Source organism: Dromiciops gliroides, chromosome 3 (assembly GCF_019393635.1).
Source record: "Dromiciops gliroides isolate mDroGli1 chromosome 3, mDroGli1.pri, whole genome shotgun sequence".
NCBI lineage: Eukaryota > Metazoa > Chordata > Mammalia > Microbiotheria > Microbiotheriidae > Dromiciops > Dromiciops gliroides.
Genome location: NC_057863.1, coordinates 334,157,113 through 334,174,439, shown reverse-complemented (window position 1 = coordinate 334,174,439; position 17,327 = coordinate 334,157,113). Strand labels below are relative to the sequence as shown.

At 38.9% G+C, this 17,327-nt stretch overlaps 1 protein-coding gene across 1 annotated transcript in view; it reads left to right on the top strand.

Annotated features, from left to right (window-relative positions):
- PARP9 (poly(ADP-ribose) polymerase family member 9) overlaps positions 1-16,570 on the top strand; it is a 46,072-nt gene extending 29,502 nt beyond the window's left edge. Inside the window, exons 7-10 of the mRNA XM_043990956.1 lie at positions 677-1,051; positions 9,269-9,387; positions 10,141-10,312; positions 15,096-16,570. Coding sequence (XP_043846891.1) covers positions 677-1,051; positions 9,269-9,387; positions 10,141-10,312; positions 15,096-15,442 — 1,013 coding nt within the window. The 3' untranslated portion in view covers positions 15,443-16,570. The remainder of the gene's footprint in view (positions 1-676; positions 1,052-9,268; positions 9,388-10,140; positions 10,313-15,095) is intronic.
- Positions 16,571-17,327: the final 757 nt, after the last annotated feature.

Genomic DNA, 17,327 nt, shown 5'->3' with positions numbered 1-17,327 from the left:
CTTTGAGCCAATTCTGATGAGAATATGGCTCACTCACTCTTCTGCTCCTTACCCATCTTCCCCTCTACTCCATAAACGTTTTCTTGTTTCTTTTATGTGAGCTACTTTACCCCATTCTACCTCTCCCCTTCCCTTTCTTCCAGTGCATTCCTTTTACCCCTTAACTTTATTTTAAAGATGTCATCACGGGGCATGTAGGTGACACAGTGGACAAAGCACAAGACAGCTATTTCAGTAAAATGGTGGCAGCAGAAGCCAGATCAGGGAGTTAAGTGGATGGTGAGAAAGCTGGAGCAGAAAGTAGAAACAATTCTTTCTAGTAAGTTAGATGATGAAGGGGGAAGAAAGAGAGGATTATTTGAGGGCTCAGTGGGGTCAAGGTTTCTCTTGGGGTGGAGAAACCTTATCATATTTATAGGCTAAAGTGAAGGACCCAGGAAAAAGACTGAGGATACAGGAGAGGGAGACAAAGGTTATGGAAGAGACTAGATAGAATGAGATCATGGGCATGTAGGGAGGTGGGCGGCTTGAGAAAAGAAACATCATCTTTTCCTATGAGACAAGGGAAAAGGAGAAGAGGGAGGAGGATTTCTTTGGTGGGGTATGCAGGATGTGACTACATTTTTTTAAAAAGCCCATTTGGCCTTGATGTCTCTGTTCATGGTGGTTTTTTCAGCTCCAAGGAGGCCTGAAGAAGAGAAAAAAGAAGCTGAGCTTGAAGAAACAAGAACACCTTCAATCCACCTCAAAGGGAATAATGAGGAACAACTGGCTGCTGCTAAAAAGTGGATCATGACATTATTGTGGCCCCGGGCGTGCTATTCTATTGAAAACAATCTTATCTTCTACCTTGGCAAAGAGGAGCATGACCAGTTGTCTCATCTAAAAAACAAGTATGAGGTTTCCATCTCAGAGGATATCAGCTCTGGGAAGGTGACACTAGAGATTAAAGGAAGGCGGAACACTATCATTCCTGTGGTGCTACGTATTGAAAACCTGCTGTGTGATGTGCAGATGGACTGTGCAGAGAAAAACTTAAGAAGGCTAAAGGGTAAGTAAGTGCCTTGTAATTCAAAGCCAGCGAGAGAAGCCACAATACTTCTTTTGGCATTCATGTGTTGAGCAGAGAACTACTAACATTTTTTTGACTCTTTTCATTTTTTTTTTCTTGAAAAAGATCCATTTTCCCATGGCCTTAAAAATGCTTAAATTTAAAATTAGAATGTTAATTTCAATTTTATGTTCTGTGCTATTGAATTATCTCTAAGAAGTTCAGTGATGCTCTCTACCTTTTCACTTATGATAATATTAGAAATCTATATAGAGCTTTAAGGTTTACATACATACATTATCTCATTTGATCCACACAACAATCCTGTGAGCTATTGCTCCTGTTTTACAGATGAAGAACCTGAGGCAATCAGGTCACACATAGGTCATAGGCAGCTAGATAATACGGTGGATAGAATTCTGGATTTAGAATCAGGAAGTCCTGACTTAGAATCCTGCCTCAGACAAATAAGTTGTTTTGCTATGCGATTCTCAGCAAGTCATTTAATCTTTCTCAGCATCAGTTTCTTCATCTGTAAAACAGCACTTACCTTGTAGGGCTGTGGTAAGGAATGAATGAAATTTTAAAAGTAATGTGCCAACCACAGAGTCTTATGTAAATAGTAGCTATTTTCTCCTTTTTTTTTTGGCAAGGCAATGGGAGTTAAATGACTTGCCCAGGGTCACACAGCTAGTAAGTGTCAAGTGTCTGAGGCCGGATTTGAACTCAGGTACTCCTGAATCCAGGGCTGGTGCTTTATCCACTGTGCCACCTAGCTGCCCCATAGTAGCTATTTTCATTGTTGTTGTTGTTGTTATTTGTCTTGGACCCAAACCAGGTCTTCCTACTTTCAAATCTAATATACTATCCTCGAGACTAGTGGTATCAAACTCAAATAGAAATGGATCTCTCTGGGCTGAATATTAACTTAGAAAACCACAAATGATCATTTCCTGCATTTTATTATATTTTTATTTATTTTATTAAACATTTCCCAATCACAGTTTAATCTGGTTCAAGTCACACTTGGGAGTTTTGTGAGTGTATAGCCACAAGCTTGACTTCTCTGTCCTAGATCACCTCTCTAGGATCCTAGATCACCTAGATCCTGGAAATGGAAGAAGGCCTCTCATTTATTATTTCCCACACTCTAGGCTTTGTGCTTTCTAATTCCCCATTTGAGGCTTGTAGCATGCATAGGATCCTAATGCTAGGTCTTCAAAGGTCATGAGAGGTCATCTAGTCCAATACCCTCAATTTACAGATAAGGAACTGAAGTCCAGAGAGGCAAGTGACTTTCCTAAGGTCATACAAGTAGTAAAGTGACTCATGACTCTAATTTAAGCACTGAAAGTTCAGTGCCCCTTTCATTGCCCCCTACTACCTCCCATCAATGGCTTGTAGATGGGCTATTAGGTCAATGCTTGAAGGAAGCTGCTTGTTTCATCCAGGATCTGAACGCTAGCAACACCAAATCCCTGCCTAATATAGGTAGTCATTCTTCTTTCTATTCCAATTCCTAAGACAGTATATAAAATGCTCATTCATAAATTAAAGTAATGCCACAGAACTGGATTTGTTTATGATAATATGGAATTGTCCAAAAGTTAACTAAGTCTTGGGGCTAAGGAACAGAGCAGTTTAATTTAGTCACCTCTGTGCTTGGTGGCACAATGGATAAGTGCCAGGCCTGGAGTCAGGAAGAGACTCATGTTCCTGAGTTCAAATCCAGCCTCAAACACTTCTTATCTGTATGATCCTGAGCAAGTCACTTAACCCTGTTTGCTTCAGTTTCCTCATGTGTATAATGAACTGGAGAAGGAAATGGAAAACCACTCCAATATCTTTATCAAGAAAACCCCAGGGCAGCTAGATGGCACAGTGGATAGGGCACTGGCCCTGGAGTCAGGAGTACCTGAGTTCAAATCTGGCCTCAGACACTTAACACTTACTAGCTGTGTGACCCTGGGAAAGTCACTTAACCCCAATTGCCTCACTAAAAAACAAAACAAAAACCCAAATGGGGTCATGAAGAGTCAGACATGATTGAAAAGGATTGAACAACCCCAATAGGTTGATAAATGTATAAAGCTTATGACTAAGAGTAGTCTCATTAACTCAATAGGATTAAAGGATAAGGCCTTTGTTCTGGTCTTAAAGATACTCCAGAGGCATATATTTCTTCTAAGCAGATAGCAGCGTATTCATGCCTACTACCCACTGTACAACTTTTGACCATAGCTTTCCATAAGTTCACTATAGAATGGGTTGGGGTCAGGGATAGGAGGAAACTCAGTATGCTGAGGGTTTTCCTCCCATTCCGTTAATATCTCATTGAGCAAGCACTTTGGCTATCCATTGATTGTTCATCTTGTTGGTTATCATCTTACAACTTGGCTTTGGTCACTAGGCATGACCAGCCTACCTCTCTCTTGAAGATATCCCCTTAGAAATATAACATGGGTTCCTGACCCTTTTTGTGCCATGGGCCTTTTGGCAGACCTGGTGAAGCCTATGAACCTTTTCTTAGAATAGTATTTATTAAACACATTAAAACCAAATATCTAGGATTATAAAAGAAACCAGTTATATTGAAATAGTTATATTTTTAAGTGCCTAGATCCCAGGGTAAGAGTGCCTGCTCTGTAAAGTATGGAAATCCCCCTTTAGACTTTATTTAGAATCTTGGTCACCTCTTCTTGATGGATATAAAGAATGACTGACCTTGATGTTTGTTAGTCAATGAAGGTGATGGATTTAATTATGGGTTTTGTAGACTGAGTAGCACCTAAAGTCTTATAAGAATGTAGATATATATGAAAACATTCTATCTGATTAATAAATTCCCTATTTCTATTTCTTTTTGTTTTTTGTTTTTGTGGGGCAATGGGGGTTAAGTGACTTGCCCAGGGTCGCACAGCTAGTAAGTGTCAAGTGTCTGAGGTTGGATTTGAACTCAAGTACTCCTGAATCCAGGGCCGGTGCTTTATCCACTGCACCACCTAGCTGCCCCTCCTATTTCTTTTTTAAAAGTCAGTGGTAATAACAGAAAGAGTGCTAATATGTGTACTGTTTAATCTAGGTCTACTAGATTACAAAATGTGATTGTAATGCAACATTGGGACTGCATAAAGTAGATGAAATAGGCATGTGGGGAAAACATTATTAATGTCTTTAAAGGAATGGAAGTGATGGATCGTTAAAAGGTTCAAGATTTATAACCATATTCTCACCCAGATTGGACTTTAATTGATAGCATGTATTTTTTATAACAGTTTAATATTTAAAAGCAAACTTTTTTTGGTGAAGAGTTCATGTCTTATTAAGAACAAGACACAGGAGACACATAGTACAAGCTTATATTGGTCGAAATTACCTAAAGTTCTTTTGATTTGCTGAGTAGGAGTTCTCACAGCATTATGTGAAAAATCTTGGCCAAAACTAACACTATGCTCTCCAAGGAAAGACAAGATATTTAGTGGTTTAGTCAGTCCAATTGCTTATATTTACTTCAATCAGCATATAGATTTTTAGTTATTTTACTCAGTTTATTTAATTACCCAATTACCTAATGGAAGGGGAGTGTCTCTACTCTGATTTCCAGGCTATATGCTGAAAATCACCACAATTCTCTCCAATGTACAATAGCAAATACTCAACATACTGTCCAAACTGCTCAAATAATCTTTCCACATCTAGGATGTCAGAAAAAAAGATAGTGTGTCAACTCTACAAGAATAAATATTGAGGGGACTTGAGAGCGACCCAGAATCTTGGAAAACAATTGTTGGGAATCAGTCTCCACCCGCTCTTGTCTCTGGGGAGCCTGCAGTCAGACCTTTCTGGTTTCTTCTTAAACCTTGAGTGATTATAACAATAGGCTTGGATTGTTCTACCCCTTCACATTCCAAGTTATAAGAGCTAGGTTTATATTTTCCTCTATCTCTCTCTAGCATTTTTTCTGAGTTATTTGTTTTCTTCTTCTGTAAACACAGTACTATGTTTCCTCAGCTACTTTAGTGTAGTCTTTTTTTCTTGTTCACTCTATTCTCACCAATTCTTTTCCCCTCTGTGATCCCCTTCTCTTACCCCTTTGCCTTAGGGTTTGCTTATTATCTTTTTTCTCTCTTGCTTTTATCTGATTTTATAATTCTCCCCCCTTCTTTTTCCCTTCTTAGTCAAATGCATTCTCTCTTCCTTTCCTCCCCTTCAACTATTTGTATTTATTAGTTTTTAAATTGTCATTTGTACCCCTTTCCAAAAAGGACTTCTCTCACTCTCTTCATTATCTTCCTATCTACTCTAGATCCTCATTCTCTGATTCATGACCCCTATATCTAGTCTCCCTCTTTTCTCTTTATTCCTCATTCAACCAAGGCTTCTAATGTCTTCATTCCAAGCTTTCCCTTCTATGTAGCTTCTGCCTTGAAGGGTTTGTCTCACGGATTCCTCTTTTTCATTGTTCCTCATTTCCAGAATAATGTCAATTATTGCAGGTGCCAGACCAGACACTGCCTCTTGGTGGTTTCCCTTTCCCACCAAGTCCCTGATTGTGCAGCCCACCACTGATCTATGCCTTCCTCTAGTTAAACTTTTCTGTCAAAATCTCTTCCCTTTGTTCATGCTTTCCCACTCCTGTGGGTGTCAGTTGCTAACTCCCTCCCTCTTGAACTCAAGCCATTACCAGTCATCTTGACTTTTGTCTTGCCGCTGAACTTCATGATTCTTGAAGAGAGAATAAGGCTGATGACTTTATGCAGCATTGCCTCACTTTAATACAATTCATGTGCAAGTCAAGACATCACCCTGTTATGTCATTGGTCCTTTTTGAGAACAAACAACAAGGCTTTATGCTTAAATTCTGTCTCCACTGTAGAATTGGGCCATTCTGTCATGATTAAGAATGGCAACTTGGGCTTAGATGACCCCCTTTTAAGGATAACCTGACCATCTAGCTCTTCACCGACATTTGTTCCAATATGGGAACATATTACCATATCACTTCCACGTGATTCATGATAAACAGATCAGGACATCTTGACAAACATGATCATTTGGTCAAGAATAACTAGGCATTCTTGTTATGAGCATCTGTTCACCAAACATGCACACTTGAGTTCTTTATAAATAGCTAGGTCCTTAGGGCAGATGGGTGGTGCAGTGGATAAAGCACTGGCCCTGGATTCAGGAGTATCTGAGTTCAAATCCAGCCTCAGACACTTGACACTTACTAGCTGTGTGACCTTGGGCAAGTCACTTAACCCTCGTTGCCCTGCCTAAAAATAAAAAAAAATAGCTAGGTTCTGATTAATGTAAATAACGCATCCCCCAAAGTGGTCATTTGCGTCTTCCAAAGTGGTCCAGGGCAGCTGGGTGGCACAGTGGATAAAGCACCAGCCCTGGATTCAGGAGGACCTGAGTTCAAATCCAGCCTCAGACACTTGACACTTACTAGTGGTGTGACCCTGGGCAAATCACTTAACCCTCATTGACCTGCAAAAACAAAACAAAAACAAAAACACAAAAACAAAGTGGTCCTATGTACTGAAGCCACACTATTTGAAGGTATAGTTATGTAAAAGATTGTAATTGGTTCCATTCTAATGGAAATATGGAGTACAAATTCAAATAATGTGACCATTTTAGCAAATTCATCATTTGCACTGTTTGGGACCTGGCTATACTCATGTGCTTAAAGGGTATATGCTTATTATAGATTTGAGGTGGAGCCATATATGTCAAGAGAGATCCTATGACAAACTAAATTCTGTTCAAACTGCTGACACTATAGAAAACGGTTAACATTTATGGGGCCTAGATTTGTATAATGCTTTGCAGTTTTGAAAGCACTTGACTTACAACAGCCCTGTGGAGTGGTCAAGCCTAAATATTGAAATCCTCATTTTAGAAATGTGGAAAATGAAGTTTAGGCCATAGAGCTAGTAAATAGTAGAGCTTGCTTCACACCCAGATGTAAGGCTTTACCTTACCCTACACTATAGTTGTCCCTTTGTATTCCATGTACACGTAGGAAATGTTTGATAAAGGATTGTGAAATCAAAGAGCAGTCATAAAAGAAAGAGTAAATCTCAGTACAATCATTCAATTGGTTTATTCATTCATTTATTCAATAAATTCATTAAGATGTGCAGGAGGAAACTGCTAGCTAGTGGAAATTTAAAAAAACAGTTTTTTTAAATCTCAGTGGCAGTTAAGTCATACAGTGAATAGCATGTTGGACAGGCCCGAGTTCAAACCCTGCCTCAGATACTTTCTAACTGTGTGATCCTGGGCAAGTCACTTACTTCTCAGACTTAGTTTCCTCATCTGTAAAAAGGGGATAATATTAATACTTACTTCACAAGAATGTTGTGAGGATAAAATGAGAAAACCTAATACTGTTTTTGTTGCTATTGTTACTATTATTAATTATAGGAAAGAACAAAAAAAATCCTGTCAAATTCCTTGCCTTCAAATAGCTTCTAAGGGGATTGAGAAGGGGATCAGAAATGATTCTCTTTAGTACTATTCCATCAATTTTTGGATTTTTGTTTAATTTTTTTTTCTTTTGGTCTGAGATTTCATCAGAATAAGATTGGCAAAAACTGTACAACTTAGGGTCTTAGAGAGTTGTTGAGGAGCATCGAAAGGTTGACTGACATGTCACTGGTCACACAATATATATCAATCCAGGTCCTGAACCCCACTGTTCCTGACTCCACGGCCAGCCCTCCATCTAATATATCACACTGACTTTCTCTGATTTGTTTTCTTCTAATGTATAGCCTTTATAAAGGCCATGCAGCATATTGGATAGAGAGCTTGCCTCAGAACCAACCAGACAGCAGTTCCTGCCTATGACCCATATTGGTTGAACATGTGACCCTGAGTAAGTTGTTTAACCTATCAGTTCTCTAGACAAGATTCTGAATTTCAGAGAAGGTGCTGACCTGCAGGGGTAGAGGGAATATTCTCACCGGGGAGTTCACTATCCCCATGAACAGGTCCAGTCCCTATCCTTCATAGTCTCTAAATACAAACTAGTGTTCTTTGACTTAAACTTCTAGTTACCATTGAAATTTCCAGGTTTGCTTGATGCTAATGGACATCTCTGCTACCAGGATGTGGCAATCATATTTCACAGGTTTTATTCTAGCTAAGTGTTTCAGGAGCAGACAGTTAGAAAGACCTAGAACCCAGTTTCATTTGGTGATTACCCCCCTGCTTTTCCTAATTTTATTTTATTTTATTATTTTATTTTATTTTTTGCAGGGCAGTGAGGGTTAAGTGACTTGCCCAGGGTCCCACAGCTAGTAAGTGTCAAGTGTTTGAGGTCATATTTGAACTCAGGTCCTTCTGAATCCAAGGCTGATGCTTTATCCACTGTGCCACCTAGCTGCCCCCTGATTTTCCTAATTAATCAATATTCAATTGATTAGTAATATACCTCAGCTGCTAAATTGGGAAAGGGGGAAGAATTTGTCATGTGATTTTTTTGGTAGAGGAAAATCCCAGGTGTATACACCCCCTCTACCCATGCAGATTGGCACATTCTATGCAACTAAGAGTCATGGAGAGTAGCCTGGGGCAACTGAGAAGTTAAGGACTTGTCTAAGGTCACAGAGCCATTATGTGTCAGAAGCAAGACTTGAACCCCGGTCTTCCTGGCTTTGAGGCCAGCTCCCTATTCATTATGCTACACTACCATTCAGATGTTAAATAGGTCATGTAATTAGTAGCTCTGTCTGTTGTTGCTGATAGCACTGGTGGGCTTCAAGAAATCACACTGGAAGAGTAATTTCTTATGAGCAACATCTTGACTAGCACAGCCTTTTCATAATTGCACTCTTTTCCCCCAGGCATCCATTTCAATTACTCTCTGCAGCCCAGAAGGCTGTATTACATTCATATACAATTTGCTTAGCTGTTTCTCTATTGATGAGCACCTGCTGTGTCCAGTTTTTTTGTTCCCAATAACAAACAAAAAAAAAGCTGCTTTGAATATTTTGGTTCTTTTCCTTCTCTCTTTGACAGCATTGCTCTTCCCATTATCCCACACAGCCTTTCAAAATATCATAGCACTCGCTACCCACCCCCCAAAGGGGGAGGGATGCAATTTGGGCCATGGTTAATGTTACTAGGCAAGATCTGGATTTTGAGTTGTTAATCTTTTCATAGAATGGTCAATATTTTAGATATTGTTTTTCTTCTGTCTAGGATGCTCATTCTCTATCCAGCCACAAGAAGGAAATGTGAATAGTTTGGACATTTCGTTGGAAAAGAAACTCCAGGAAAAGAAAAAAGAGTTTGAAAAAGCGGGTTTGGAAGTGCTGAAGGTAACAGCCATAATTTGAGTGAAGATGATATAGAGACAGGTCTCACCAATCATATTCATTTAATTTAATTCACTTACTTTTTTGCCCATAGTATAGTTATCCATTTAGTAGCACTGGATAGTTAAGCTGTGTGCATGTATGCCTGTGTGTGTGTGCTGGCATAGACAATGGGGTAAGGAGGGGAGAATGTAAGTGGGAGACTCAGAGGACAAAGATGGCAACCAAACACAAGTGATCTGAGCCATTCTCTTTGGTCATTCCAATCAATGGAAATGAGCTAGGGGTTGATAGTGAACAAGTGGGGCAGCTAGGTGGCGCAGTAGATAAAGCACTGGTCCTAGATTCAGGAGGACCTGAGTTCACATCCAGCCTCAGACACTTGACACTTACTAGCTATGTGAGCCTGGGTAAGTTACTTAACCCTCATTGCCCTGCCCCCCCCCCCAAAAGAAAAGAAAATATTGAACAAGCATTTATTTAATACCTGCTGTGTTCCAGGCACTGTGCTAAGTACTTAGGAAACAGAGACAAAATGACAATTGCTGTCCTCAGGTTACTTGAATCTTATTGGAAGCAGAGCTAGGGATTAACTAGTGACCAAGGGACCAATCTGACATTAATGTGACATTAGATGCAACTGGGGTGAAAAATAGCATGCCTGTTAACCTTTGCTTTTTGAGGGAGTCAGGGCAAAACCTGCAACCCTGTTCTCCACCCACCCCTTTATGTCAGTGTGTTTCATTTATTTGACAGGTCGATTCAATCTCCGATCCCTTACTTGAGGCTGCCTTTAAAGGGAGGAAGATGATTCAGAGTAAGAAAGCAAATGGGAACTGTAGTTTCATGCTGTACCAGGAAGTCCCACATCAATTCTGCAACTTTGTAAGAAAAACTGGCTTCCAAAGGATATACTCCATGCCTCTCGGTAAGTCTCAGCTCCCTTTTTTGTGATACTGCTCCTGCCCACTGGCAAGCAGCCAACACCTAGAGGGATCTCGGCAACTACATAGAGATTGACCACTTTGTTCAGGGTCCCTTTGATCCAGTTGTGGCTAAGAGACTTTGGACGATTGGATGCAAAGTAACTTAACAAATTGTTGTATTAACATTTTCCTTTAGTAGTTTTTTTTTCCTGATAGTTTTTTAAATGTTAATTTCATTTGCTTTCTTCGTGTGTGTGTGTGTGTGTGCGTGTGTTTGCCTGTGCGCTAAGAATATAAACAAGAAACACATATAACCTATATCTGATTGCTTACCGTCTCAGGGAGGGAGAGAGGGATAGAATTTGGAACTCAAAACTTAAAAAAATAAACAAAACCCAACAAAAACCAAATATAAAATATTGTTTTAACAAGTAATTGAGGGGGGGCAGCTAGGTGGCAAAGTGGAATAAGCACTGGCCCTGGATTCAGGAGTACCTGAGTTCAAATCCGGCCTCAGACACTTGACACTTACTGGCTGTGTGACCCTGGGCAAGTCACTTAACCCCCATTGCCCCGAAAAAAACAAAAAACAAAAAACAAAAAACAAAAAACAAAAAGAACAAAAACAAAAAACAAGTAATTGAGGGGCAACTAGGTGGCGCAGTAGATAAGACACCGGCCTGGATTCAGGAGGACCTGCATTCAGATGTGGCCTCAGACATTTGACACTTACTAGCTGTGTGACCTTGGGCAAGTCACTTAAACCTCATTGCCCCACCAAAAAAAACCCTCTAAAAAACAAGTAATTGAGGGAAAAATAAAATACATAAAACATTTTTTTAAAAGAATTTAAGTGAGAAGATCTTCAGTCAGTTGATTATCTTTCCCCTCTCTCATCCCCAAGTAGGATGCATACTTTTCACAACAACTAGAGAAGAATAAAATTAAGCTCCCAAGGACAGTTTCCATTGTCCAAAGGGAGAGTTTTTGAGTTCATAATAATAATAATAGCAATAGCAACAATAATAGTTAACTTTTTAAAAATATAATTTATATTATATAATATAATGTTTTAATAATATTATAATATATTATTATATAATAATATATAATATAAAAACAATATAATATTTTATATTGCATTTTAAAATAGAATTTTGTTTTATTTTTAGTTCCTTCCACCTATTAAAAAAGCAAGAAAAACAAAACCTATTAAAATATGTAGTCAAGGAAAACAAATTCTTGCATTAGTCATTCTACCCCTCCCTGCAATTTGCTTTAATATTCTTCTGAGTTCATCACTGCTCTATCTCAAAGTGGAGAACATGTTGTTGATAAGACTTCCTAAGCCTTTTGAAACTGATTGTGAAGTAGGGGGAGATCGAATTCTATAGCAGGAAAGTCAGTTGGGCATGGCTACTACCTGAGCTAGGAGACAGAGATAACTCCAGGGGTTGGCACTATCATTCCAAAAGAAAAATCTCTCTGACTCTCACAAATCTTTACCCACCACCAAAGGGAACTTTCCATTGTCAGGTGGCCACCCTGTCCACATCCCTTCTGGTCAAGAAGAAAGATGTCTCCAAGCCATCTTCTCCCAAGAGGGAAGTCTTCCTTCTTGGTCACTTTCTTTAAGCACCCAAATAAAAGACCATTTTATTCTAATTGGATTGTGTTCAAGAGTTGTAGTTCTTTAAAGAGGAATACCTAAGGGTCCCTACCACCAATTTCCCCTGACATTGTCATTACAACATGGTCCTTGTATAAATTGTTCTCCAAGGTTCTACTTACTTCACCCCGCATCTTTCCATTCAAGTCTTTCCAGGTTTCTCTAAAAATTTCCTTTCAACATTTCTTACAGCTCAATAGCATTGCATCACATTTATATGCCATAACTCATTCAACCATTTCCCAGTCAATAGGCATCCCTCAGTTTCCAATTCTTTGCCACATATGAAAAAAATGGCTATAAATACTTTTGTATACATTAGTCTTTTTCCTCTTTCTTTGATCTCTTTGAGATATAGCTTTAATAGCAATATCACTGAATCAAAAGGTATACACAGTTTAAGTCTTTGGGGCTTAGTTCCAAATTGCTTTTCAGAATGGCTGGACCAGTTCACAGTTCCAGCAACAGTGCATTAATGTATGTTTCCCCAGAACATTCCCCCCACTCCTCCACCATTAAGTTTCCCTCCTTCCTTCCTTCCTTTCTTTTTTGTCAACGTTTCTAGTCTGATGAGTGTGAGGTAGTCCCTCAGGGTTATTTTAATTTGCATTTCTCTAATTATCAGTGATTTGAAGCATATTTTTTATATGGCTATTGATATTTCTTCTTCTGAAAATTGCCTTTTCATATCGTCTGACCATTTATCAGAGAATAGCTCTTATTCCTGTAAATTTGTATCAGTTCCTGATATATCTTAAAAAAGAGAACTAGTTTTCTGCTTCTCTTCTAATTTTAGCTTGTACTGGTTTTGTTTATGCAAAACCTTTTTAATTTTATGTAATCAAAATTGTCCATTTAATCTCCTATGATCTTTTCTATCTTTTGTTTGATCATAAACTCTTCTTCAATTCATAAATCTGACAAATAATTTCTTCCCTTCTAATTTGTTTATGATATCACCCTTCATATTTAAATCATGTACCCATTTTCCACTTTTCTTGGTATGTGGTGTTCGATTTTGGTCCATACCTACTTTCTGTTAGACTACCTTCCAATTTTCCCAGGAGTTTTTGTAGATTAGGGAGTTCTTGCTCCATTAGCTGAGATGTAGGCTATTATTAAAGTGGTAGAAGGCAGATATTATTATTTTGCCCATTTGACAAAGGAGGAAATTAAGGCTCAGAAAGGTTAAGTGATAACAGTGAACTTGGATGAGGAAGACCTGAGTTAAAATCCTACCTCTGAAGCTTAGTAGTTATGTGACTCTGGGCAAATCATGGTAACAATCAATAAATTCATTAAAAATAAATGGCAATTGGGGGCAGCTAGGTAGCACAGTGGATAAAGCACCAGCCCCAGATTCAGGAGGACCTGAGTTCAAATCCAACCTCAGACACTTGACACTTACTAGCTGTGTAACCCTGGGCAAGTCACTTAACCCCCACTGCTTCACAACCCCCCCCCCAAAACAAACCAAAAAACCACTTAGCAAAATGCTTGCCACATAATAGGATACACACACACACACACACACACACACACACACACACACACACACATGCTTATTCCCTGTCTCCTGTGAAAATGAGAGATGTGGAATGATTTGCTCAAGGTCACAAGACTAGTAAGTTGCCCAGCCAGAATCCTAACCCAGGTCTGTCTGACTCTAAATCCAGAACTTTCCCCACTCTGCCATGCTATGGGTCCCAGAGGGGTGTGTGTGTGTATGTGTGTGTGTGTGTAGAGGGAAAGGGGAAAGAGAATCTCCTCAAAACTTTAAGTCCCTTTAAAGATGGGATGTTTCCTTGGAGAAGATTTGCTTAAAGAGCCAGGCATATTGGAAACCAAGAACCTGGAGAGGAAGCAATGTAGCATAGTTGAAAGAACACCAGATTGGAGTCAGGTAATCTAATAATAACATACTAATAATGTGCTAGGCATTGTGTTATGTGGTTGACAAATAATAGTTCCTTTGATTCTCACAACAATTCTGAGAGAGGGGTGCTATTATTATCCACATTTTACAGTTGAGAAAACTGAGGTAGACTGAGGTTAAATGACTTGTCCAAAGTCACACAGCTAGTAAATGTCTGGAGCTCAATTTGAATTTAGGTCTTCCTGATTCCAGGACCAATGCTCTATCCATTGTGCCACCTGACTGTCTAGTAGGTTTTGAACCTAATCTAGATTCACAAGCTTGACTCTACCTATTTCCTAGTGTAAGGGCCTAAAATTCTAGCTATGATGTCTAAAATCTAATGAGTGGTCGCCTTAAATTAGAAAATGTATAGCACCAATATTTGGGCATTAAGTATTTATTAAAGTATATGAAGGGTTAGTAAAGAGAAACACATGGATAAAGTATGAGATTTGCCTGCTCTTCCTATCCTGCTTGTCTGTGCCGCCAAGCCCTGTCCAGCCACGGAAAAGGCCTCTCTCCTCCCAGAAGCCTCCTGTGAAACAGGAAACAGAGCCGTACACACTCACACACACACACACACACACACACACACACACACACACAGCTCCAAGCTAATTGGTTGGTAGCTCTGATTGACAGGACCCACAGGACAGCAAACATCACTTCTTGACTATGAGAAACCCCAGAAAAGGTCACTTACAGATGCTACAGTCACATGCTTTCTTTTCATGGCCAGAGTTCACAATGTCCCTCCCAGCAGGGGGTGTCATTCCAATTCTCACACTAGCTATATAACCTTAGGCAAGTGATTTGCTTCTCTGGACCTCAGTTTCCTCACAGCTGCAGTGATGGAATAGGTGACCTTTAAGTCCCCTTGATGGAAATGAATGAATGAATTTATAGTAGTATTACCAGGAAAGTAAAAACTGGCCCATCTACCGAGGGATTCATATCAAGCATTAACTTAAGATAAATTGTTCTTCTTTTGATTATTTCTGTGTTGGGCTTCATGATACTCTGTTTCACTTTGAGGGAGTGTCTTTGACTGAAGATAGAAACAGAGTGGAGAGTGGGACGAGGTGGATCTTTGGATTACTGGTAGTGGCATATATTTGGCATCCAAATAAGATGTGATTTTTCAGATGAAACTCACTTTCCCATCTCTCACTGTTTTTTGTTTGTTTTCTTCCATTAGACCACCAATATGGTTATGGCATTTACTTCAACAAGAACCTCAAAAACTTGGTAAACAATCTCAGGACGACCTCTGACCCTGACTGCAAGATCTATGTATTTGAGGCTGAAGTGGCCATAGGTTCCTACTGTGAGGGAAGTCCATCCTACATTTCTCCTCCTCCATTAGATTCAAGAACCATGGATACCTATGACAGTGTTGTTGACAAGGTCAAGAACCCAGAGACGTTTGTCATTTTCGACAGCACACAGGCTCTCCCACGGTATTTGTGGACCTGTGTGTTGAGAAAGCGTGCTTTCTCCCAAATGGAAGCCAAGGATAAGGGCTCAAAAAGCACCTCTGTCTAATGGGCATGTCATGTTTCTCTAAATAATGGCTATTACTTAAAAAAAAAGTCTCCCTAGCAATTCCCCTAAAAAGTAGATGAGACAGCTTATGGAAACAGACCACCATGTACTAGTACCCCAGTACCCTCAATTCTGCTTCAACCTCTTCTTTTTTCTTTGTGAGGCAATTGGGGTTAAGTGACTTGCCCAGGGTCACACAGCTAGTAAGTGTCATGTGTCTGAGGCCAGATTTGAACTCAGGTTCTCCTGACTCCAGGGCTGGTGCTCTATCCACTGCACCACCTAGTTGCCCCTCAACCTCTTTTTAAAAAATAAAAGAGTAGTAGGGGTAAATACCCTACAACCTTCATGGGAGAAATGGAAAAGCTCTCTGAAAGAGAAACAAACTTTTGAGAGAAAATATCTAATTTTTCTACTTCCCTTTTCTTTCTAAAAACTAGCATTTATATTGTGCTTTAAAGTTTGCAAAGTGCTTTACAAATATTATCTCATTTGATCCTCACAACAACCCTGGGAGGTAGGTGCTATTATTATCAGTTTCTTGATATATAAAATGCGGATAGCACTCAGTACATCCTACTTCATACTTTGTTGTGAGGCTCAAATGAGATATGTACAGAAAGTGCTTTGCAAACCTATTAGCACTATATAAATGCCAGCTGGTGGTTTTACTGTTTATTTTTAGCTCATTGATTCATTTAAAATATATTATACTATATGGTGAGATTTCTCTAATTCCATTTTCACCATACTGCTATAATCGGAACACTTTTAATCAGATAGTGCCTTTCTTCTCTAATGTTTTGATATCTCATATTTCTCAAATGCTATTATATTCATTTTGTTCTAATTCTGAGTTTTCTAATGTGTAATTTGAGAATTGACAGTGCAAGTACTGATTTGACTTTTTCCCTCTATCACAATTCCCCCATATTGTGCATGCCTGGCCCTTCCATATAATTTTTTTTCACTATGAAGCAGCTCAATGGCTTTGAATATTGCTATGATAAAATGTAATAAAATTAATTTTGAGTAATATTTTTGTGCTATAAGAAATGACAAGCAGGATGACTTTGGAAAGATATGTATGAAATGATGTATTGTGAAATGAGCAGAACCAAGAGAACATTGTACACAGAGATAGCAATATTGTTTGATGAAGAACTGTGAATGACTTGACTATGCACAACAATGATCCAAGACAACCTCAAAGGACTATTGATGAAACATACTATCCACCTCCAAAGAAAGAACTGATATTGATGAAACAGACTGAAGCATGTTATTTTTCACTATTTTTCTTTTAATCAAGTTTTCTTATACAAAATTACAACTATGGTAATGTTTTACATAATCATACATTATAAGCCATATCTGATTGTTTGCTGCTTCAGGGAGGGGATAGGAGAGGGAGGGAAAGAGAGATAAAAATTGGAACTCAAAACTATAAATAAAAATGTTTATTATTTTAAAAAGTAAATTGCAAGAGGCTAACAAAATTTTTTTTAGTAATATTGTTACCTTTACCTTATTGATTCAAGCACACCAATGTGTACTGGCTGTCTCTCCAGTTATGTAATTCTTCCCTTTATCCTTTGATTGTTTTATAGTTTATAATTGTTTTTTCTTTTCTCTTTCTTTCTTTCTTTCTTTCTTTCTTTCTTTCTTTCTTTCTTTCTTTCTTTCTTTCTTTCTTTCTTTCTTTCTTTCTTTCTTTCTTTCCTTTTTTTTGGTGGGGCTATGAGGGTTAAGTGACTTGCCCAGGGTCACACAGCTAGTAAGTGTCAAGTGTCTGAGGTCAGATTTGAACTCAAGTCCTCCTGAATCCAGGGTCGGTGCTTTATCCACTGTGCCACCTAGCTGCCCCTATAGTTGTTTTTCTAAC